This window comes from Enhydra lutris, unplaced genomic scaffold, assembly GCF_002288905.1.
Source record: "Enhydra lutris kenyoni isolate GAN:26980312 unplaced genomic scaffold, ASM228890v2 scaffoldscaffold6, whole genome shotgun sequence".
NCBI lineage: Eukaryota > Metazoa > Chordata > Mammalia > Carnivora > Mustelidae > Enhydra > Enhydra lutris.
In genome coordinates, this window is record NW_019154090.1 from 25,506,803 (window position 1) to 25,531,613 (window position 24,811).

The window sequence follows — 24,811 nt, forward strand, 5'->3', positions numbered from 1 at the left end:
CTACCACTGCGTGCTCCTGGAAATAAGGAGCCACAGATGGTTTATTTAAAAAAAAAAAATATTTATCAAAGCCTTACCAGTAACTGTCTCGGGTGATTTTTCAGCATTAACCTGAGTATTGGAGAGCTGTCGGCACTGTGGTTTTGGTACTTTAGCCATTGTTTCTCTGAGCAGTAAACCCAGGAGGGAAAAAAAGCCATTTTACTACCTACTTCAAGTTTTAAAAGTTTTCAGAGAAGACAAAATGAGCACCGTGTTTGGCCGCTCCTAGCGGCTGGATCTGAATTGTGCAGAAGGAGGTGGCAGCACCTTGGGTTCCCCCTGCCAGGAGGGGGTCACATGGCTCTGCTCCTGCCAAGGTTGTGTGGCGTGACCCCACAATGCTGAGCTGGGGAAGGGTAGAGCGTGGGCTGTACCTACTGGGTGCTGGCTCTACCCCCACAAGCCCCAGTGCTCCTGGGCTCAGGGTGCCTGGGAGGGCTATTCACAGGCAAAGTAGTCCTTCAGGGGGGCGAAGAGGTGTCGGATGACAGGCACACTCCAGGACCTCCCAAGCAGCTTCTGGCGGGCACCACGGCCCATGTTGGACACATCCGTGTAGTGTACAGGAAAGCCGAAGATCCTGGTGGGTGGGGGGGATGGGCACCAGAATAAAAAGACAGGGAGTCAGAAGCACCCCTTCCAGCATGCTTACTGCCTCAGGGAGAGTCTCACACGAACAGCATGGCACTGTTCTTTCTGCCCTGTGTCCCATACTTTCCATCAGGCCAACCAGGCCTTCCCATGACCTCTCGTTGACCTTCAAGGTCAGATCAACCGGTTCTTCAGAACACAAATAACAGTGCCCTCACAGAGGGCACAGTTCCTCTAGGAGGATGTCTGCTGAGTGCATCCCCAAGCACTAGCACTGTGCTCCTGACACATAGCTGGGGCTCAGTGGACCCTTCCCATGTGACTGAGTGAGTGAATGAATAAATGCCAAGGAAGCCAGACAGTAAGCGAACAGACATGTACCTGCCTTCAAACCACAAGAGGAGGAAAGGGAATTTCCTTGAGAAGTAAGGACACTGACAGAAATGGATCATCAGATGCTCAGATAATTAACCTAAGAACACCGAAATATCCTGCATTTTCTTTCCCTCTTAAAAGCCAGTTGTTAGATCAAGGGCCAAGCTGGACTTAATGGCAGATGGCAACCAAATATACCAAGAGCTTCCTCTATGGGATTCTACCAGGCCTGTTAAGAGGCTTCAGATACACCAGTCTGAGGGAAAACCTCAGTCTTTCCCAGGGTTACAATCTAATACTAAAAAGTACACCAATGGGCCAATGGCTGAATGGGTGTTAAGAAACATGCCAAAGATGTAACACCTTGGGCCTATACAGTGCCTGTAAGTGGGCACCCACTCCACTAGGCACCCACCTAGTATCACAGGGCCAGCCTACCATGTAAGGCTTAGGTCTCAACATACAGAATAACCCACAAGATGAATGTGCAAGGTTATCCAACAGCTTCTTTCAATGAGTCAGAAGTTAATTTTCAGACTAAGATAACTATTGTTAAAGATATAAAACCAGTTGCAGGACTGAAGTATCTGGAATGAAAGTACTCTATCAAATCCTTTGAGATGCAGCCAAAAATGTAAAGCAGAATATTCATAGCCCTTTCATTTCTAACAATAAGAACAAAATAAACAGGAAAAACAGAAGGAAAAAAGAACTGAAATCCAACAGCTGGCTCTCTGAGGCTAAACAATTAAACTACCAACTTAGCCAAATAAATGGAAGAAGACGACACACTTTTTGGCTAAGTAGGAACCAGCTTTAGACCAGCAACCTGGCAGAGGGAATCTCCTGAGAAAAAGCCAATGGGCAAGTCAGTGGGGTTTTCTTTACCTGGTTCCTCATATGCCCTGGAGGCCCAGCAGGCTAGGGCACATAAAATGCCAGGGCAGCACAGCAGAAACAGAGATGGTGTGGTCTAATGACCTCATGTTTCAGACTGCTCACCACCACCACCCTTCTGCCACTTCTACCAGGAAACTCAGCACTAAGTCTGAAAAAGTATTACTCCCAGCCCCACTAACATAGGTCAGTGAGACCATGCAGAATTAAGGCAAACACCTGCCCATTTATGCTGTGTGCCTTAACTTCAAGTTCTTCCCCTTTCTCTCTGCCTGTGAGATTTCCCTCTTCACGTGCAGCCCTGCTCACCTTTCTAGCTCAGTGCACCACAAAACATCTTCTTTGCCATTCATGACAACAGGGAAAAGTTGGTTTTTCCCCTGTCTGATCGAGTTCGACTTGGTGGTTATTGTCTGTACTTTCTTTAACTGGAGAACAAAACGACATCATGGAGTGAGCACGGGTTTGGAGGGTCTAGGTCAAGTCAAGGCTCATAAGCACCTAGGGAAGATGGGAGGAGGGTGGGCAGGCGGGGGAAGAGAGGGAGGCAGGCTCACAGAGGGGATGAGAAAAGGAGAGCTGGAAGCAAGAACATTTTGTGCTTCCCACGAACACCAAGAAGTTAATGAACAGGAAGGACCAGCCTCACAGAGAACAACAGATAAAAGTGACCATAAATGAGATCACATGGGGGCCAAGAAAACGCCAGTTAGTCATCAGGCAGGAATAAGCAAAAGTTAAAATCCCACCCAGATTTTGAGGATGGCCCCTGGATTTTGAATGAATGGAACCTAGCCTGATATAAACGTTAAGTTTATGGAGGTCTTCATATAATTATAATAGTACACAACTTTTGTGGCAAAAGTAAAATTACTCATTTGTTACTGGGAAGATGAGTTGCAGTTATCTCTATGAAGTTCTGCATCTGCAACTGGAAAGCTAGTCAGCTTTTCTCGTAGTGCTTATTTGTGTATCAAGAACCTCTCCTATTCTGTGCCTTTGCTTTAAGATGGGACAGAACAATTAAGTGGGGAAAGAGGCCCAACACCAGGGAATTGTGGGGAGGCGGGGTAGGAACAAAATGGACACCAAGGTCAAGTCCTCGCTTGGAGGTCACCAAGTGCATTTCCAGAGACCATTTGTTAGCACGTCTTACCTTTGCTGTCCTATTGAACTCCAAGCAGTCCTGTAGCTCGAGTTTATCATTCTTTGATGCTATCACGGGCCTGGGGACATCCAAAACCCATTACTTTCTTCTACCAACTATAAAGAGGCCTCGGCTAAGCACTTCCCAAGGTGGGAACGAGTGAGGGACGAAGACCGCAAAATGTGCTCTGGCAGTGACCTTGTTATAATTACCTGGTAAGAAATGAGCCTGGCAAGAACACAAGACTATGTACCAAAGCCAGGAACAGACTAGCCCCTTGAGAGGGCAGCCCAATGTCCAAGAGGAAAAGCTCCCCCTTCTCAAGTTTTAGTATTACTCAGAGCCTTCTTGCAAAGAGAATAGGGTGAAGGAAAGCACACTAGGAGTCCGGAGTCCCCACCAGTCTGGCCCCACTGCTCACTGAGTGACCCAAGCCAAGCCAGGCTGCCTCTCTGGGCCTCAGGAGCTTGGATTAGGTCTTTGCAATCTACCTGCTGCTACCAGCACATGAAATCCATGATCTGGTGGCATATGGCTGGTGAGGCAGCTTCTGGGCAGTTTCAGGGCTGACCAGAGGTACAGGTAAGGACAGGAGATGGTTGATGGTAACAATAATCCTTATCACTTTCATTACTTAAACCTGCAAATGCAGAGAGGCAGACAGATGCCTGAGAAGGCAAAGGGCTAGAACTTGAGTGGTTAAGCTTTCCAGAGGAGAAAAGTCAGCAAAAAGTCTGAATGTATTGAGATGATGAACACCACAGCAACCCCTGTGTAAGGAACTTCAAGGCCAAAGGGAAATCAGATTAAGAACTAATGATGCCCAAAAGAGAGGCCACTGAATCACCCAAACCATTTCCCTAGATTCTGTCAGATTTTCCTGACCTTACCTTCCAGACTAAATGCCTGCCTACCCCCAATCTTGACTCTTCCATGAACCCAAAGGAGCTGGGGGACAGAGCACAGCCCTAAGTGTGCTGACTGTAGGACTGAGATCTACACAACCTAGGCACTGGGTCAGACAGCTGTATTTAGGTCTGTGACCCAGTGATGGTTGGGTCACCCATCCTCGAGCCTGCAGGGCCCAGCTATAGCCACTAGTAACTCAGGCAGAATGCTCTGGAGGCTCTGCAGACGATTTTCATCGGATACTCTACATTCAAGACATCAGCAAATCCTGTTACTCCTACCCTGACATTACCTACAATCTAATCCCTCCTGCTAAGTTCCACAGAATTCATGAGCTGCCAAGCCCCCAGAGACCCACGCTTGCATTGTGCGGACTATGAATGCATGTATGGTGCCTTCTGGGGTCCTCCTCTGAAAACCCACCCTCACTGGTCTCCCCACTGCTGCCCTCATCTTGCTGTTGTCTATCCTCCTACGAGCAATTACGACGAACCTGAGATGTATCTCTCACCTACTTTTTTTTTTTTTTAAAGATTAGGTCTTTTTTTGTTGTTGTTGTTAAAAGATCTTATTTATTTATTTGAAAGAGAGGCAGTGAGAGAGAGCATAAGTGAGGAGAAGGTCAGAGGAAGAAGCAGACTCCCTGTGGAGCTGGGAGCCCGATGCGGGACTCTATCCCGGGACTCCAGGATCATGACCTAAGCCGAAAGCAGTCATCCAACCAACTGAGCCACCCAGGCGTCCCTATCTCTCACCTACTTAAATGACTCATGTGTTCCCATGCATTAACTCTCAAGTGCCACACAATTTGGCCCATACTCAAGGCCTCTGCCTTATTGTCCCAGCCACTCTGGGCCACTCGGCAACACAATTCTCTGAGCTGCTCTTCCAATTCACTGTTCACCATCGACCCTTTCCCTATTCCTTCTGCTGGAATGTTCATTCTTCCCTCAATCAACTGCATGGCTCCATTCCTTCCCTTAAAGGCCCTGCCAGAATAAGCAGCCTCCCCATCAATTCCTCTGATGCCCCCACCTCCAGCCAGGACCATGAAATGTACGGTCTTTGCTACTCAACCCCCATTAGCATGTCAACTCCATGAGAGCCAAGACTGACATCTAATGTGTTCAGCACTAAGCTGGCAGCACATACAGCAACGCCTGGCACAGTGGGAGAGCTCGACTGCTGAGCGAAGAGCCCTCTTCATCCGACATGAACATTTTCCATTTCACTGGCTAATTAGCCAAATAAAAATGCAACATATCCAACAGAAATCCTACTATCTATTCTAGCAACTTCTCCCCTCTGTTCACACTTTGCTAAATGCCTGAAAGTTATTATGCTTCCAGCACTTTCTTCTGAAGGAAAAAAAAATTTTTTTTAAGCTTAACTTGCAATTTGCAAGTCTTGGATGTCATATTACCATCACATTTTCTATCTTAATTAGCAGGTTGTTCCCCTGGAAACCACATGGAGGAGATAATGAATCTTCAGCAAAGACACTTACTCTGTGGCTTTCAACATGCAAAGACTAATAAAGTTGGGAAAAGCTCTTGGTTAAGGAAATCCAAGGGGACAGGTTATCTCAGCTTTGCCACTGGTTTGGTCGCCATGGGGCTCACCACCAGGGCTCACATCGTCTAACCATGGACTTGTATTTCCCAACAGGAGAGTAACTGAAGAGGTAGGATACAGAAGCATCAGCACTCTGTCCATGCTGTTTCAGCACCAGGCCCTTTTTAAGAACCTGTCCCACGGGCAGAGTGGGACTAAGTCAGAGGAGACTAATCCCAGCCTCAGATTTCTAGGTCGGTGCCACGCTTCCCAAAAAGGCTTCAAACATGGCACCGGGGACTGGTCTGAATCCTAGGTGGGGGCATTTCTCAGCAGAGCCAGTGCTTTCTAGAAGGCTTGAATGGGTCTCTGAGTCACACGAGTTCACAGTTCGGCCTCACATCATTAGTTATACTTAACTTGGCTGTTACCTGTCCCACCTTGAGCCCCTTGTTACCTGTTCATTCCCGGCAGGTTGCCCCAAAAGTAGCGGGCCCTGTGAGCAGCAGACACTTTGATGGCATCAATCATCACTGGGTTACACTGCAGAGAGAGGAGGGACAGCCGCTGGGAGCCCATATCAGAACTCAAGTGGAAGCCAGCTGGAGTGGGGTCTGACCTGGGTAGGTGACAGGCCCCCTACCACCACCACCCCAGCTATAGAAGCAGCATGGTTCCTGCCAGCCAGCAGACAGACCAATTCCCCATCAAGAACTCTGGCAGGAAAGGCAGCTCAAAATTGGCATCTGCCAAGCTGGGGGTTCCTGGCTGCAGGAATGCAGAACTAACAAAACACAGCTTCTGTCACCATTTTGCCAGGTTCACAAAGCCGTGAGGAAACTGGCCAGTTCTATAACCTCTCCTACAGAATGTAGGCGGCAGAGTTTTGAATAAAATGAAGTGTATAAAAAGCATTTACTCTAATGCCTGATGATAATGTTTCATAATGAAGCGACTGTAGCCCTAAAGTAGCAGTTGTCAAAACAGGGATGAGAAAAAACTCCCTGGAGTAAACAGAGTTTAGTCAAATCTCCTGAGGCCCCCAAAAGTAGAGGATTTCATCATCTGACTTCAGGGGGTCTGGTTGAAGTTAGAGATCAAATATTTTCCATGCACTAAAAAAGAATCACCCACATGACTCCATTAGTTTTGGATTTCGCCGTGTCCTCTACTAGGAGCCCAGGATTACTCCCAAGAGCAGAAACACCCAACCAATCCCCAATGCCAAGAGGGTGTTCCCTGTTGTCTCAACAACCTGGACCAAAGGTGATCTCACCTCCAGGAAACGAGAGATGTCCCTCTTGTCGCCAACCTTCATGGCTACCACATTCTCAAACATCCAGAAGAAGGGCCGGTCGTCCCCCTCCTTGGGGCGTGTGTAGTTCAGCAGGTGGTAGAACTCAAAGAAGAGGCGACCTGTGCCCTCTAAGACACAAAAGAAGATGGCAGAGGCAGGTTCAAATTCCTTAGCCCAACCGTCCATAGAGACACCAGTGGGTTCCCAGTGATTGCCTGACTACAGCCGACACCATATAGTTCCCTTCTACCTGCACTCCTCTGGAAGGACTAAGGACACAGGCATCAGCAGGGCAGTAATTCATTACTATACTATCTCTGAGGAGAGGACATACAACGTACATAAAGTTGCCAGACAACAATTCCTCCTGAGACCAGTCCTTCTCAGCACTCAGGTGACAGAGGGTCTCTTAGGAATGCTCACCATACAGGCCTTTCCTGGCAGGGTTCACATTGGAGAGATCATTGCATGGGCTTCCACCAATCACCAAGTCAAAGGGGCCCCATTCTTCAATCTGTGAGAGAAAAATAGTCGCTCTCAGTGGGGGGTGAGGATGAGAAAACCCTAGGGTTTTCTAGGGTGTGTGGCTGGCTCAGTTGGTGGAGCACACAACTCTCAATCTCAGGGTTACGGGTTCAATATCCATGTCTGGTGTGAACCCTACTGCGAAGAAAAAAAGACAACTCACTCCTAGCATCTCACTTCGTCAGTTAAGTCCCCCAAATCTTCTTCTCAACCAAGACAACTCAATGCCCCAGATTTCCAAAATTCTAAATCATTTTGAATGATTTGCCAACTTGTGGGTCTTGGCAGCACAGCTCGATGCAATCCCTGGTTCGCTCTTCTACCAGGGCCCTGGGCCCTGGGAAGGGGACCACGTGGGCATGAGGATGTGTGAGGCTGACAGCATGGAGGAGCAAGAAGGGGTGGGTAGGGCAGAGCCCAACAGGAGTACAGGCTGCCCTCACATTTCTCTTTGTGATGTTCCTGACGTCATTCACGTATTTGATGTTCCCCTCATGCTTCACAGTTCCAACAGCAATGGATTCTTCGCACACCTCAGAGGCGACGTACTTCTCCACTTTGATGCCCAGTTCTTTGAGGACCAAGTACCCTATAGGGTGTCGGGGGACAGGAAGTACATCAGGGTTGTCCTCCCCGGGCACCCTCCCTCCAGTGATTCTAAACCATCTCCAGCAAGGACACGATGGTCCTCGAGGGAACCCACGCGGATGCCACAGAGACCGCACGCTGGCTACACTAGGCTCCCTGGATGGTGACTTTCATGAAGAAAATACATAGGTAAGTGGCAGAGCCCACCGCAGGACCTACTGAAATGGACAGGCACATAGCCGGGGCCCCAGAACCTACCACCTAGCACAGTCAAACACAGACACACAGACAGGAATCTGCACCAAAACCATGTTTAGAAAACAACCTCAAGGCCTGGTGGCAGAGCCAAGGCCCAGTTCCACTAGGCATGATCTGCACCAATACAGATAGTCTTGAAGACCCAAGAAGAGTTGGGGACCACAAAGTAATGACCTAGGGGAGTCATTAAAAGCTGTCAATGACTTAGGATTCTGGACACCAAAGTACACACATTAAGTACAAATGATGCAAACAGCTCATTTCTACCGCTCCCTGCTCTGGGCATAGAGATATTCCTGACAACACATCACAGGGTAGCTTTTCGGATTCAATGAGTTTGATCAGACAAGTCCCCCAGAGGCAGCATGCGTGCTGGCCATGCCATGCTTCCTAGGGCCTTGGGCAAGCTGAGGGAAATGGGAGAGCACCAAAAGAGGAGGTATCAGGACCTGCCCAATTCAGCTCCAACAGATGTAACCTTATGGAACAGGAAAATCATTTTCTAAGATACCTGCATGTAATAAATAATTCCAACACAGCTAAGAAATACCTGCCCTTATAAAGGCCCAAAGGAGGCCCAATAGGTGAAATGGTAGAGAGGTTTGAGGAGAGAAACAAGGAGCCCGTGGTTTTCTCTCAACAGGTCATCCCAGGGGTCTGTCTTGGCACTGATGACAGGACACGTGGAGCAGGTGAGCGTCCCTACATAAACTCCAAACTCACCTGTTGCAATTCCATCAAACAGGGACAAGACTCGAATGGGCCGCCTTCGGGCTGCGGGAATCGCAGGGTATAACTTGGGGGCTTCCTGCCAGGTTAAAGAAGGAGGTCATGGAAGTCACGGTGGAGGGGGTGAGACTCAGCCTCTGGGAGGGCAGGGCTGACCTTCCTCTGAGTCACAAACCCTGTGGCTCTGCAACTTCCTAGCTGGGATCCCCTGGAGAGCTCTGGGCCTGAACAGCCATCCTTCCCTCAGACATGGACATAGACTGCGACTTTGATACAGATGCACACACACAAACACGATTCCCTACACAGGAATGACCTGGAGCCTCCCTCCAAGAACTGCAGGCAGGAGCCCAGGAAAATCCACTCCCACCACGATTTCAGTGTTATGTCTCAGGTTCCCCTTCCCTCTTCAGCTCCGCTAAGACTAAGGCTTGGTTAGTTCTGTAATCACTTCTTCAGCAGGCCCGGGAACATCCATATAGTGAGAGGGTGTGAAGGAGGAACACCGGAGAAGTCTGACAGCTAGAAAGGGGACCAGGTCTGCGGCTCTCGGATGCTCGTCTGTACAAGGAATCTTTCCCATTAACTCTTGCCAACAGACTTGCGGAGTGCTCCAGACCCCTGAAGCTCTGGGGATGGGTGGTGCAGGGGTTCCATGTGGCTTACGTATTCAAGCCCCGGGTCGCTGGTGAAGAAGGCCTGCAGGCGCACGTTCCAGTCCTTTCGGCGCCGCAGGACACCGTGACAGCGCTGCGGGAGGCACATAAAGCAGCTCCACGGCTCCTGCAGCTTGGCGTCCTCCGCGGTGCCTGTGCCCACCAGCACCTCCAGGCATTCCACGCAGAAGCACCTGCGCCCGCCAGCAAGGGAGGAGGACACCCCCGTCAGCAGGCAGATCCCCTGCCGCTCCCCACAGTCCCCCTGAAGATGGCAACAGGCAGCCTGGAACCTTCTCGGGCCCCTTGTGCTCTTCTCCATGGGCTGGAAGGCACAGTGTCAGGAATCAGGCTCCATTGACCTGTCCCTTGAGGACCAATGTGTGCACCCACAACCCACAGGCTGGTGCACAGAAAAGCTCCCTGGTGCACCCCACAAGTCGGCCCACCTCCAGCAAGGCTTCCCTACCCTCAGGGACCACCACTCTTCAGCCCAGCTGTGCACCCCAGTTCTACGTCAAGGACACAAAGACCATGGTCTTGCAGACCCCTCGCCAGGACCCAGCCATCTTGTCAGGGATCCCTCGGGGCTGCAGGCCTGCCCCGCCCTGCTCACCGACAGCAGCTCGTGTTGCTACACAGCAGCAGCTCACGACCCTCACAGCACACCGTGCAATAGGACTGATAGCCGTCGTCGTCGTACATGTAGAAGAGCTCGAGGAAGCGGTCCTGGCAGCCAGAGAGAAGCGCCTGTGAGACTGGGGGCCAAGGACCTCCAGGCCCCACTTGTCCATTGGCCGAGACCCTAGCACGCGACCGCAGAACAGATCACAGGGTTGCTCTGGCGCCCCTTTCCAGGGCCACCAGCTGGGGTGCAGGACAGCTTCGCTGCTGCAAAAGCCAGCCCTTGGGAGGGGACAGCTTCACTAGGGCCTTCCCTATGGCGACACACAAGTGCTTTTTCCTGGGAAAGTACAGCAGAGCTGAGGGAAGGGGCCAGAAAGCCCAGAGCCAGGCTTACACTTACCCGGCACGTCTGGCAGAGCCCCCCCTCAAAGAGAGGATGGAAGGACACGGGGTTTTTCCGACCACAGGACAGACAGCTATCTGCAGGAAAGACAGGGATGCAACTGGCAGCACTTACAGCCCCAATACCAGGGCTGAAGCCTTGAGTCTAACTCCGAACAGTTACTCCAAGCGAGCAAAATCACAAGGGTTCCTCACGCTCTGTTCCTTTCAGCAATGCTTCAAAGCTGCCAGCCTCGTTCCAGAGATCGGGAGAGGCCGGAACAGGAGCCCCAAGCAGGAGGTCCCAAACATAGGCAGAGGTCTGGGCATGTTGGAAGACCTGGGGCAGGACTCAGAGCCAAGGCCATGATAGCACAGGGACTTGCTTGGGAGAGCCTGGTATGAAACTCTTTGAGATTCTTTAAAGACAAACCTGGGAAATTTACGGTGAGGCCAATTTGCTTTTGTCTTCCTAAGAATTGCCTACAACCACCCCCACACACAGCCATGGGTGTACTCAGAACAAGGGTTCCCCTTCCTATTAGGACATCCAGATGCCCTCACACCAGCAGGCCAGGACTCACTCACACCACTGGTCATGTGGGCAGGGCCATTATGATGCCTGAGACCTGGGTGCCTGGGTGGTACAGTCGGGTTAAGCATTTGACTCTTGGTTTTGGCTCAGGCAGTCATCTCTGAGTTAGGGGACTGAGCCATGCCCTGGGCTCCGCTCTCAGCAGAGTCTGCTAGAGATTCCTCCTACCTATACTCTGGCTCTCTAAAATAAATAAATCTTAAAAAAAAAAAAAAAAATGCCTGAGACAAAGCATCCCCAGCCAGGCAGCACAAATAGGTGATGAGTCTTGAGGAATGGAAGGATTATGTGTCAAGGTTTCCAGAATCAACAGGAGGAACTGCTCCAAATGTGAGCTTTCCCCAGGGTGTTGTTTTCCTACCCAGAGTTGAGATAACCACTCAATAAATATTTGTTAACGAAAGGACATCAGTCTAAGGAAGCAAGGGAGAGTCCATTTGTTCTCACACATTCTGAATTCAGTTTGATACATTCTGGGCAGTGTTTTAATTCCAGTGGCTAATTCCCAGCCAGGACAAACAGACCAGAGTTGGCTTGAGAGACTGACCGTGGTGAAGTGTGTGTCTGCCTTGCACCTCAAAGCCTGCTCCAGTTCTTGTCTGGGAAGACCCAAGATGCCACAGATACTGGTTTTCAGGTTTGGGGTTCTCTGGGCCAAACTACCCCAACCCCACTGCCTTGCTCACTCACAGGGGCAGAATCAGGCAATGTATTCTATTAAATGCAGCAACAAAGATGAGACCACCCCAACCCAAGGCCAAGGCACTCTTGGACTCCAGCAGGGCAGGAAAGCAGGCTAAAGCTAAGTTCAACCCTGAGCACTACACAGGGCGTGAAGGGGAGACCACCAAGGGAAGAGCCCCTTACCTTCCAGGTTACTCTTGTTGTTGCTAACATCCAAAGCCATTTGTTCTGTTGAGAAAAGAGCACAGATGTGGCACGGAGTCAGGGAGCGGCTTCCTCCATGAGGCAGGCACACACCCCTGCTGAATGGCCCTTCCTGACGTCTGCCCCGACTGCAAGTGAGATCGACCCCACCAGCCTCCTCACTGGCCCATGGTCACCTCGACTCTGGTCCTCCTCTCCTCGGTCTTTGCCATTGTTGTAGCAGTTGGTCTTTAGGCGTTTGGGTGGGGGGCAGTAGTCGGAGGCAGCAGAGTCGTCAGCTGTACGTCTTCTGGTCTTGTTCTCTGTGAAAGGTAAGGAGATGGCAGCCGGGGCAGCAGCACAGGGGGGATCAGGGGACTGGGATAGAACCACGCCATGCCTGGGTGCCTACCGGCATCTGGGCCATGACATGGGTCCACACTGCGTGTCCTACAGCCCCTCTGTGGGCAACTTGGATGAGAACAGAATTCAGAATTCCTCGCTATGTTTTTATAGGGGTTTGAACAGCAATGGGTGCCATATCTGGCACAGGAAAATGAGACCCAGCTTCGTCTCTGATGCCAGCACAGAGTAACAGCCACATGTACTGACTCAGCACTAGATAGGACTTGTGTACCTGAGTGACTCCATTTCACCTTTAATCCAGAAATACGCTAAAAACCAGAAGTGGAGCCAATCAACTGGTTCATCAGGAACTTGGGTCATCCATAAAAATAGATGATCTAGTATTTCTAATGAAAACAGCATAAAAACTGAGCGATCCCTAAGTCCTCAAAATAACAGATTTTGAAAACTGCTCTAAAAATTTTAACTTTCAACTCTAATTTTTGTTCAGATTGTTAGAAATAGTAAAATGCTGGAAATACTGGATTTATATTAATTTCACCCTTTTTTGGTACTTTTTCCAATGTTGCTACTAGACAAAAGTCTATTATTTGGCCACTGTTTATGTATTTCTTTAAGTTCCCATTACATTTTCATTCAGTCTATAAATACGACCTATGAGGAACATGGTTAAAGGAAATCATGTAGCCATTAGAAATCGTAAGGACACTTTAGTGACAAAATTACATTTGACAGTGCATACACTATTAGAATTGCAAAACAAAGGGAAAGCAGGAATCCAACTAGTGTACAGAAAAGGCTGGAAGGATGTGCACACCCAACGTTAACCTGGAGGGCAGTTGTGAGGAGGGTTGGGAGTGAAGGGGTGGGTGAGGGCTCAGGTTGACTTTTTAACAGATTGGATTCTTTCCCAGTGACCACTGTATATGCAAGAAATGGAAAGATAGTACAGAGAAAACAGTGCATAGTCAAAATATGGGAAGGGAATACCGTATTTCCTTGATTCTAAGTTCCCACTGCCTGCACGACGCACCTTCGACTTATTAACCACTTATTTGTTGGGGGGGGGGAACAAAACAAAACAGAAAATACTATGTTAAATGTATGGATTTTTAAGACAAATTCTGGATTTCAGGCATCTGGGATTTCTGGAGTGACATCTTTCATTAGAGGAGATATGGTACTGGTCAAACCCTTAGGATGGGAGATACCTCTTTCTGAATGGAGGTGGCTTACAGGGTTGGGATGGGGGGGGAACAGGGGTTAACACTTCCATGTTTTCTCCAGTGAGCACAGCTTATTAATTTTTCCTTTTAAAAAAAAAAAAAAGGACCAGGGTGCCTGGGTGGCTCAGTAGGTTGGGCCTCTGCCTTTGGCTCAGGTCATGGTCTCAGGGTCCTGGGATCAGGCCCCACATTGGGCTCTATACTTGGCAGGGAGCCTGATTCTTTCTCTCTCTCTGCCTGCCTCTCTGCCTACTTGTGATCTCTGTTGAATAAATAAAATCTTAAAATTTAAAAAAAAAAGGCACCAATGAAGATTCCATCTTGGCCTTCTGTTTACTCAAGTTTTCAGAGCAGATTCAACCCAATTACGTGTACTTGACCTTCAGCAGGGAAAACGTGACTAGGGAAGCTGAAAAAGGCTGGGCTGTTTGCTTTCCCAGCTTCCCTGGGGGTTCACAGGGTGACAGAGGCCCAGGGCTGACAGGAGGGTAGGTGGCAGCAGGGGGGACTGCATCTCCCAAGAGGGTCCCCACCAGCAGTGGACATTGGGTGCTGCCCAGGGACCCAGTCCCACCTGGTTGCTTGTTGTTTGGTTTGAGGCCCTCGATCCCAGTGGGTTTAAAGCCCCCGTGGGCCCACTCTAACATGGGCTTCAGCTGATCCTCCAAGGAGTCTCCAGGATTGCTGGGGAAAGTTTTGCCAGCCCGCACCCTGGCCTTCTGCGGAGATAAAGAGGCTCTGATGAACGGGAGTTGGGGGGGGGGGTCCTAGCCAGGCCACACCCAGGGACTCCCCCAGCTGGGGCCTGCATTCCTCTTCACACTGGTCCCTTTCATAGCCCAGCAGCTGTCCTGAGCTGTGGTATGTGAAAGGGAGGAGGGGCCTGTGTAGGAAGACAGGCAGGCAGGAGGCCATGGAGGGGGAATTCAGTCTCTCCATGTAGATACCAAACATGATCTCTTCCCCATAGGGCCAGGAGTGCTCAGTTCCCTCTCAAAGGGCAGAGGATTGGCAATACGAGAAGTACCAGCCAGCATGTCTCACTGTCTCTGATAAGTTTCAGATTTCTGGTTTTATTTCCCCTACCAATGAAGCTGGGGAGGTCTCAAGTATTAAGTCCTATTTCAGAGACACCAAAGTTTTACATGTCTAATTAAGCATAGAGACAGGCTCATGAATGCTGGACCAAGGCCACGGACCATTACATTTCCAAGGACCATTACATTTCCGAATCAAGGCAGAGGGAATGAATGACAGGCCTGAGGACAAGGAGAGGAAGCAGCTGGCCTCAGCTGCTCTCCAGTCTTGACCTCCAACCACACCACTCAAAGGAAGGAGGCTTTGAGGCCCTGGAAAAGCTTATTCAGAGATAGGAATATTTGTCTCCTGCCCCTGAGGGTTCCTCTTCCCTCCGTCAGCGAGCATCGTAGCTGGGGGTAGTGCTGGGAACTCATGGAAGGTCTCAAATCCCTTCCTTTCCTTCCTAGTCAATGGGCTCCTGTCATGTTTACATACACTTTCTCCTTGGTGGCTCTGCCCCCCGCTACCACTGGGCACACTGGGGCCTGAGGTGGTTTTCTAGAAGTCTCTCACTTTACCTCTGTTCTCAGGGTCAGGCCCTCACCACCCACTACCATGTTACCTCCAATGCATGGTACATGGCCTTCCTGTAAGAGACCAGCTTATTGAAGGTCGCCAGGTTGAAGTGCTGGCTGAACAGCCCCAGGGCCACTAGCTTATCTGCAGACACCTAGAAGAGAAAGCCATCATCAACATCCATGTACAGCCTGGGTCTGGAGTGTCCTGGGTCTCTCCCAGCTTTATTCCTGCAGATCAAGCTATAGACTAGAAAGACAGCAGAAAACAAACAGGAGCATAGCCTCTTAACATACCCTATAGCCAGAAGCATGGCGAACATGACACTCCAAGTGGGAGAAAGTAGGATTCTCCGAAGGGATACGATCAATCGTGCCCTTTATTTGTATATATTCTAAGATCCACGGACCCACAGGGTTGTTGGTATAGGTCCCTCTCAGTCTTGACATTCACCATGGATGCCCCGACATTGGTGCCTTTGCACGTGTTCTTTCCTCCTTCCAGAGCATGACAAACAGCTGTGATGTAGGCTTTTATTAACAGAATTGATTTAATGCACGTATTTTGAGAACACTGCTTGGCACAGAGTGAGCAGTTTTTAGTTACTGTGATTTGTTGCTATGTGCCTTCCACTGGGGCTAAATATCCCTAGTCCACAAGGCTCACACCCTGAGTCCCCTGGCTGTGCACGAACACGTTAGGTTGCAGATGGGACAAGACGAAACTGGTGTTCGGGGACACTGATCAACCCTGAAAGCCATGTGACCTTCCCTTCGCCTGAGGGCTTGCTTACTCTCATGCCAACCTCTGTTTCTTTTCATCTCTCACCCTGACCTCCCATGAGGGGCTATTGCTACCATTTATAAGAACCTAGGGATCAGGGGTGCCTGGGTGGCTCAGTGGGTTAAGCCGCTCAGGTCATGATCTCAGGGTCCTGGGATCGAGCTCTGCATTGGGCTCTCTGCTTAGCGGGGAGTCTGCTTCCCCCTCTCTACATGCCTGCCTCTCTGCCGGCTTGTGATCTCTGTCAAATAAATAAATAAAACCTTTAAGAAAAAAAAAAAAAAAGAACCTAGAGATCAGTGAGGTCGTACATAGAAATGCAGGTGCTGTTCCGAGCACTAAACTGCTCTAGGACAGTGTAGCCCAAGCACCAGGACCTGTGTGGCAATCCCGTACTATTATGCTAGCAGCCACACAAGTCATCCTATTAGCATCAGACCCTGTCTTGCAAGCTCATTATAGGTCTCATTGGGCCAAAAGCAATTACAAACAATCCATGTTTCTCTTCCTTTCACAGAACTCATGGCCCACATCCCTGCAGTTAGGATGCTTCAGGGAGAGCAAAGGCCCAAGACATTTGTCATCCTGCTCCCTCTGCTGGCCAGGCAAAGTATCTACATGCATTCTACCTGCCAGGGAAGACTCTCGGGGAGTGTCAGTGTGTTTAGGGCAAATCCAAATCATGGTGGAAAAAAGAACCTCAATTTGAGGTTCCTGAATCCCACAGATGTACTGGGAGGTTCTCTATTCCCACATCTGCCTCCATCCCAACCCAGCTTGCTACTGTTCCCCATCAAACCTCTGGATATAAAGGTGGGACTGACATTTCGAAAAGAGACCATCACAGGCCAAGTATTGCCTACACTGTTCTCATCACAACCCGAGAGCTCAGAATGTGCCGTTGACAAGGTTTAAGGAAACTGCCAGATTCACGTCCAACAAACAAAGCTCTTACCCCACAGACTTCCATCAAGAAGGAACTTAAAATGGTTAAGAAAACAAACAAACAAACAAAAACTACAAAGTTTAGGACACCTGGGTGGTGTGGTCGGTTACACAGCTGACTCTTAGTTTCGGCTCAGATCATGATCTCAAGAGTCATGAGATCAAGCCATGGTCTCGTTTTGTGCTCAGCTCTTGTCCCCCCAACCCCCACGTTCCCTCCCAAATAAATAAATCTTTAAAGAAAAAAGCTTAATACCAATAATAACAAACAAACCCTAAAATCAGTTGTCTGCAATGCCCCTAGGCCCACCTCTCCTCCCATGCCCCTCCCCACACCTCTCAGAACAAACAGACCACCTTCCTGTCTCTTCCAGGCTTCTCAAAAGAGAATCTTTGAGTTGTCTGCCCAGGAATCCATCCTGGTGACTCTGCCCTGAGAAATAAGTAAAAACCAACAGAGCACAAGTGGCCACAAGTGGCTTCAGAATACTTTCCAGCTTTTCAACTCCTGTTAAGTGTAGACAGACTAAGCTCTGGGTCTGAGAGACCCTGTATGTCTTTTATGTCAGTTAACAGGAAATTTTTGTCCTTCCTAGACACGAGGAGTCAAAGAGCCTCACCCATCTGAAGAAAGCAGTCACAAGCCACGCATCTTAAAAAGTCAAGTATACAAGTTAATAAAGGAAACTAAGGAAATGGGTCTGTGGCCCATGAGAGCCTGCCTGGCCCGACTCACCTCAGAGAACTTGCCATCACCAAACCACTGGACCCACCGCATGCCGGACATGGCCTGGCGCTTGGAAGTGGCCTTCCATGACACCACCATGGCAGGCCACCAGGAGAAGCCCTTGATCTTTCCCCACACAAGATCCCCTATCCCGAACTCCTTCCCATCCTGGAAAAAAAAAAACCACATGAAGGAATCCCAATGAGACAGATCACCTGGGCCAAGGAAAAAATCTTGTCCACCCCACTAACCCCAAAGGCCACTGACCCAGGGTCCAAGTTGGACCATTACTTTGAAAAAGTAAGAAATAGGAGTGAGAACCCCTTGAATATATACTTAAGGGGTCAGTTTGGTTTTTTGACAGGAACGTGGGATTTATTAAAATTTGTGAAATTTCACCTTTAACATTTAACCTCATATTTGGGAATCAAAGATGTCAACTGAAAACACAGGAAAGTAAGACTAGAGTTAAGCCATGACAATCACCTGGGGTTTTCCATGGTCAGTCTAACAGGCTATTCCAAATCCATTAAAAAGCAAATTGTGGACATTTGCACTCAAAAAGCTGAACCATGAAATGTCAAATACCCATGAAAAAAAAGGTTACTCAAACAGACCTAAAATCTGATAAACATAGGAAACAAGACTTCTTTGCAACAGATGTCCACACAGGGTATGAACCCAGCAGTGGAGTGAACCACCCCCACCAGTTAATCACGGACAATACACAAGACAGGATTACAGAATACAGGGGACCACAGACCTGAGAGAGGTGACTCCAGCTCCTAACAAAGTAACTAGGCTACAACTGTACATAAAACATGAACAGAATCACACCACATGTTACATATACAAACAAGGAACGTGTATTTGATGATACAAATATGTGACATTCAGAAATTCATTCATCAGGTGCTTGAATTACTACTGGCAGAACAGCAGGATAAAGGAAGGAGACATTGCATATGGAAAATCTGTAGACTAAAGAAATTCAAATATTACAACAGACGCGACCCCTCCCCCCCAAAAAGGTAAGAATAACCCTGATGGGTAAGCGTGCTCTTCCTTATTATTTAGCCCATCCTTGTGGTACCTGATACTCAGCGCTGTCGGCATCTCTAGCCTCTGGGTCCACCTGTGGGGACTCAGGGCCATCCTGCTGGCTGTCCTGGGCAAGGCGGGCGTAGGGGGTACTGCTGCTCTGGGGCACCACGTCATCATCCGTGAGGTCAATGGTGAGGTAGGGGCTGGCTGGGGACGGCCACGGGGTGCCTGCCAAGGATACTGTCCGCCGCCTCAGGGACTGTGGACAGAAAGACACGGAACTTGGGCCACAGCAAACCAGGTAGGTGACCAGAGACCAGTGGAACCCCAGTTGCTTCCCAAATGAGCAGAAACAGTGAAGACGTAAGTTGAAGGGAAGAGACCACCAAGGACGGTTTTCCAGGAACCATTACTCCTCAAGTGGTGGGAAAAAACCTCCTTCAGGAGAGACAGAATCAAGGACAAAGGCGGAATAATGATGAGGGATGCCGAGAGCCTCTGGGAGCCAAGCTGAGAGAGGGCCGCTGGTTTCCTCAAACGCTTACTGTGTGCCCAGCTTTGCACCAGGAGTGGAGAATTGCAGTAACCACTGGGGTTGCCTCAAGACAGTCAAAGATGATACCAGGGAGACAAAACAGTTCTGGAGTAAGGAGTTTCAAGCTCATTCCCGAGGAGGAGCTAAGAACCCTGTCAATAGGGGAATTTGCACATTCCCACCCGAGTTCCATGCAGGATCAGGCCAGGAGAGAAATCATTGGGCTTAAGAGAAGTTTACCCAGCAACCAGAAAGGAAGCAAAGGCAAGACCGTGAAAAGGTAGTAAGCATGAAGAACGGATGTAGGTTACACACCCGCCACTCTGGGTGGCCCAGTGAGAGGAAGATCTTCCCCTTAGAGAGACTGGGGTTATCTGGGGGAACCAACCCTGGTAGCTGAAAACTCCACGGGGGACTCATCCACGTGATTGCGGCCCTGCCGGCCTCGGGTGGAACGTGGGGAGGGCCGGGGCCGCTCCCGGCTGGAGGCACTGGTGTTATTTCGAGTTCGGACCTGGAAGCAAGAGAGGATAAGCACGAGGCCACTGGTGACTATAGGCATGGAGTTCCGGACAGGGGGCCAAGAGGACCCGACTGGAAAGGTCACCTTGCATCAACAGAAGTGAACAAGGTGGTTAAGCTAGGGAAGAGTTCTGGACTGGCCACGTTCCCCCCTTCCCTGAAACTTCCATTAGTGGGGGGGGGGGGGTAGGGTGTCCCCAGGCCTGCCAGCAGCCCGCAGCAGATCCCAGGCTGCCGACCAAGACAGCAGGCAACTGCAGACTGAATGAAGGCTAAAATCCAAAACAAATACTTTCCCCCAAAAGCATTGGAATAATTTGTTGCCTTCTTCAGGAAGGTACTGGAACATCAAGAGGAAAGCCCTTGGCATGAACCTGCAACATCTCTTTTCAAATCCTACACATGAAACTGACTATTCATGGGGCACCTGGGCTCAGGCGGTTAACGGCTGACTCCATTTTTCCGCTCAGGTCACGATCTCAAAGTCCTGGGATTAAGCCCCACACTGGGCTCCACATTCAACAGGGAGTCAGTCTGCTTCAGGATTCTTTCCCCCTCTGCCCCCACCCTGTTTGCTCACTCATTCTCTCTCTAAAATCAAATCAACCAATCCTAAAATAAAATTTCAAAGATTCTTAAAAAGAATTACTGTTTAACTTTGGTAAATTACTGGAATCTTCTCGTCTGTAAGAAGAGCATGACATACATCGCATGCTGGGTGAGATTATAAACTAGACCTACAGGGGTCACAAAGTGAACCCCCCACCCCCACTCTCCAACAGGATGGGTGTCATTAGCAAAGACTGCCTTTCTAGGCCTCACACTGTCAGTCACAGAATCTACTTGCAGAAAGAACTCCCAAAGGCAATCACTGGTTGAGCCATCCAGCTACAAACTATCTCTCTTGGGCACTTAAAGCCAGAAGTGCCCAAAGAGCTGAAAACCTGCCCTGTGAAAGCAAGCCTTTACAAAAATAGTTCACAAACCTTGTGGTCATTTTCCAATTTCTAACCATTTGTTCACCTCGCTCTCTAAACCTCCAAGGAGAAAGGAGGATCCAAGACAGGTTTCTTCCACGCAGGCCTACATGTGGTCAGAAGGGCTGAGGGGCAGGCGACTTACAGCTGGGCTCTCAGACCGCGTCCTGGTTTCTCGGAAGAGTTTGGGCATCACCGGGGTGTCAGAGCCATCTCCGTCTTCCCCCTCGCCATCTCCGTCACCTGTCAGATCCTTTAGAAATGAAGCATTAGGAATTGTAATGGTCATTAAAAGGTCACATAACTAAAACAGTGTAAGAATGAAGAGTTCATCATTTTGGCCCAAGTGACCTCAAAGTATTTTCAACTATCACATTTTGTTCAAAAAATCCTTTACAAGGGCTTGCCATGGGGATCACAAACTCAAGACATGACAGAAAAATAAAATCCCAGTAAAATCCCAAGATAGGGTATGAAAGCAATATGCATTTTTAGGACTCCTGTCCGTACCCCACCCCTCCCCCCTGGGGGAGATGGATTCTGCTGCGCCCCGCAGGGAGAGCTGGTCAGCCTGCACAACTGATTGTCTGCCAAGAATCGGAGGTTCAGGGCACCTGGGTGGCTCAGTGGGTTAAAGCCTCTGCCTTCGGCTCAGGTCATGATCCCAGGGTCCTGGGATCGAGCCCCACATCGGGCTCTCTGCTCAGCAGGGAGCCTGCTTCCTCCTCTCTCTGACTGCCTCTCTGCCTACTTGTAATCTCTGTCAAATAAATAAAAATCTTTAAAAAAAAAAAAAAAAAAAAAGAAAAGAAATCGGAGGTTCAAGAAAGATGTTTCCGGATACCACGACCAGGAAGAAAGGGCACCAATTCTGTGTCAAGTCATGAAGAGCCCCTAATGCGCGTCCCATCCCCAGAGCAAAACCCAAAACCTGGGCACAAAAACTGGACAGCTTGTGAGCAACCCTGGGCCCAGATCCTGAATTAAGAACTGGATTTTTCACTTGCCAATCTTGTGGCCTTGACTGAGTCCATCCCTCTTTAAAACTCTAACAGTAATTCCCTTGTAGCACAAAAGAGTGATAATGAGAAGGGAAGGATGCAAGCCTCGCCCAAGGCCAGGCTCAGAGGAAATGCTCAGACAGGAGGTTCCATTCCCACTACTGTGAACAATATACCCGAACTCAGATGGCTGTCTGGACCACATGGTCCCAAATATCCACAGCTCTTCCTCTACCCATCTGTGTCCCCACTGGTTGCTCTACAACAAAACAGAAGCTGTGCAAATGTGAATTTTTATTTGTCCGTAACTTTGTCCCCAGCGCGTGACATTGGTTCTTCAAAAAAAAGAACCAGTAACCCAAGTGAAAAAACTCTACTATGATTAATAAAAACACAGGAGGCAGAAATGATGTCAGGAATAAAAAAAACATTATGATGGGGCGCCTGGGTGGCTCAGTCATTAAGCCTCTGCCTTCGGCTCAGGTCATAGTCCCAGAGTCCTGGGATTAAGTCCGTCAGGCTCCCTGCTTGGCGGGAAGCCTGCTTCTCTCTCTCCCACTGCCCCTGCTTGTATTCCCTCTCTCACTGACTCTGTCAAATAAATAAAATCTTTTTCTGTGTGAGGGTGAAAAAAAAAAAAAAAAAACCATTATGAAAAACTGCAACTTGAAAAAAAACTCACTAGAAGCTTTGCTGCAAGTATTCAAAGATCTTGCAATGATTGTTTAAAATCCCCTACAAGAAGCCCGGCAAGTTCTTTCCATCTTGGAAAAAAAAAAACTTCCCATGAGGCCACATAACCCTGATTATCAAAACCAGACACAAATATATTCTGATAAAATCATATACCCATTTTATCCATGAAGATGCTAAAGTAAATCAAATTGAAAACACACCATAACTGGGAGCCTGGGTGGCTCAGTGGGTTAAGTGACTACCTTCAGCTCAGGTCATGATCCCAGAGTCCTGGGATGGAGTACCATATCAGGATCCCTGCTCCATGGGGAGTTTCTCTGACCTTCTCCCCTCTCATGCCTTCACTGTCTCTCTCTCAAATCAATAAGTAAAATCTTAAAAAAAATAAACAAAACACCACAACCAAGTTGGGCTCACTCCAGGAAAAAAAAGAATCGTTTACTACATTAGAAATTTATCAATATAACTAATCATCCACTGAGAAAAAGATAATTTCAAAAAATATGCTCAGGGCGCCTGGGTGGCTCAGTGGGTTGGGCCGCTGCCTTCGGCTCGGGTCATGATCCCAGGGTCCTGGGATTGAGTCCCGCATCGGGCTCTCTGCTCGGCAGGGAGCCTGCTTCCCTTCCTCTCTCTCTGCCTGCCTCTCTGCCTACTTGTGATCTCTGTCAAATAAATAAATGAAATCTTTAAAAAAAAAAAAATATGCTCAATAAGCAGTTATTGAAAACAATTTGTAATTTGGTAAAATAAATGTTTATGATTTTAAAAAAGACTTGGCACTTAACAAAAATTGCCATCATTCATGAGGTGGTTCAAAGGCCTCTGTGTGCTCAGGAGTGTTGGAATTTCATCATTTAACAAATATACTGGGTTCAAGTTTGGAGGAGTCTCCAAGTTCCCATTTAATGCAAGCTCAAGGGGAATTCCTCTGGAACCCTGGAGAAAGTAGAACGTATACCTGAGTATAACTTAGCAGACTGGAGACCTCCCTCTTTGACAGCCGAGAGCTTGATCTGCGACCTGGAATAAAGAACCAGAGTCTGTTTGGAGGAAGGCGCAGGCTCCCAGGTTGGGGAACAGCCACATCCTCCCTTGCTGACCTGCAGTGCTGTCCCTGGTGTCTCCTCTCTTAAACCCACTGACATCCTCAGGGGTTAATTCCTAGCCCCTCAGGATCTGTGGACCGCCAAATTATTCATAAAGCAACAGGGCACAGAGACAGGCACATAATATGATTGAAAACAATACTGGAGGTACTCGTGAGGGAAGCCATCAAATTCCTTCCAGAACTGTGGCCACCAAACTACAATTAATGAACAATCGAGTGCCTGGCGTATCAGTCACATTTCAAGTGCTCACATGTGGTTAGTGGCTATTATAGCGAACAATGCACAAAACAGAACACTTTCACCCTCACACAGAATCTTCTATTGGACAGCACAGCTCCAGGGGATTTCAAGAGCAGGATGGGACAATACAGGGTTTTCCAAAACAGCTGGGTCATAAAATAGAAAATCTCAGTGGGGAGGACCCCAGGTGATGTGATCCAGTACTATGCAGGGGAGGGGTGGGGAAGGGAAGGAGGGGAAAGGAAGCAAGTCTCAGACCCTCCCCACTAGAGTGTCATCTTCCCACATAATCACAATCCCAGCTACAGGGGAGAAGGGTCCCACTGCAAAAGGGCCAAAGATCCCAGCCTATGCTGCAAGCACCCCAGCCATGGCTGGGAAAAGACGGGGGTCATCATCACCTTGGGGTTACCTCCCCAGTGACCCAGCTGAAGTAGGGGTGGGGGGGACGGGGAAGGGCCCAAGGGCAGGGATGAGAAGTAGGCTTCCTTCCCCAGGAGGTGGTGGAGCCTGTCAGAGACCAGACCCTCTCCCCACAACCTGCCCTGAGCCCACTCAGAGATTCACGTCCCAGCCGTTATCTGCAGTGCCTGTCCCACACCCCTCCTCCCCACTGGCCCGGCCACCTCTGATCTCCGGGGTGCTGATAGCCTCCAGGATGGGGGGTGAGGGTGCATCCTTGGAGTCAGAAGACTGGTCGCTGCAGCCCCCATTAGTGATGATGGAGTCTTCCCTCCCGCTGGCGTCCTCCTCTCTGTTGAGTTGTCTGGTGTCTCCCTTCATTGTTTCCTGCAGGAGGGCCAGAATGGGCAGGGTAGCAGGGAAGCAAGGGCACAAGGGGGCAGTACACCCCAAACCTCCCGCCAGTGGCTCTATGTCGTCAGGCCAACAGAGGCCCCTTGACATATTCTCCGGGTGATACTCCTACCCAAGGACCCCACCCAGACTGCCCCCCAGAACCTGACCCCCTCACCAAACTCGGAGGCTCAGGACTTGGTTCCAT

General features: G+C 49.2%; 1 protein-coding gene across 5 annotated transcripts; it reads right to left on the reverse strand.

Moving 5' to 3' along the window:
• Positions 1-242: 242 nt before the first annotated feature.
• On the reverse strand, positions 243-24,811 carry LOC111141559 (DNA methyltransferase 3 beta). 5 transcript variants are annotated; one of them, XM_022494187.1, is made up of 22 exons: positions 24,782-24,811; positions 24,435-24,597; positions 23,418-23,479; positions 20,905-21,012; positions 19,649-19,774; positions 18,775-18,984; positions 17,691-17,849; positions 15,273-15,380; positions 14,205-14,349; positions 12,236-12,361; positions 12,039-12,083; positions 10,596-10,675; positions 10,185-10,297; positions 9,579-9,762; positions 8,907-8,991; positions 7,781-7,926; positions 7,236-7,326; positions 6,792-6,940; positions 5,973-6,058; positions 3,062-3,131; positions 2,215-2,333; positions 243-622 (listed from the first exon to the last, which is right to left on the reverse strand). In XM_022494187.1, exons 1-22 carry the CDS (start codon positions 24,809-24,811, stop codon positions 481-483), a joined length of 2,547 nt encoding a protein of 848 aa, XP_022349895.1. In that variant the 3' UTR covers positions 243-480. The 5 variants fall into 5 exon arrangements, with proteins under 5 accessions (XP_022349895.1, XP_022349894.1, XP_022349896.1 ...); XM_022494186.1 differs by lacking the exon at positions 24,782-24,811 and adding an exon at positions 13,395-13,454 and having other exon boundaries at positions 24,435-24,591; XM_022494188.1 differs by lacking the exons at positions 2,215-2,333; positions 3,062-3,131; positions 24,782-24,811 and having other exon boundaries at positions 250-622; positions 24,435-24,591.

Bases quoted from the DNA above. Each gene is read 5' to 3' on its own strand.
- LOC111141559 (XM_022494186.1), bottom strand. From the start codon at position 24,591: ATGAAGGGAGACACCAGACAACTCAACAGAGAGGAGGACGCCAGCGGG. The intron at 17,850-18,774 runs GTACCACAAGGA...TTTTTTTTCCAG, and splicing joins CCGACAGCGCTGAGTATCAG to GATGGGAAGGAGTTCGGGAT. The intron at 7,927-8,906 runs GTGAGTTTGGAG...GACACCCTATAG, and splicing joins GTTTGATGGAATTGCAACAG to GGTACTTGGTCCTCAAAGAA.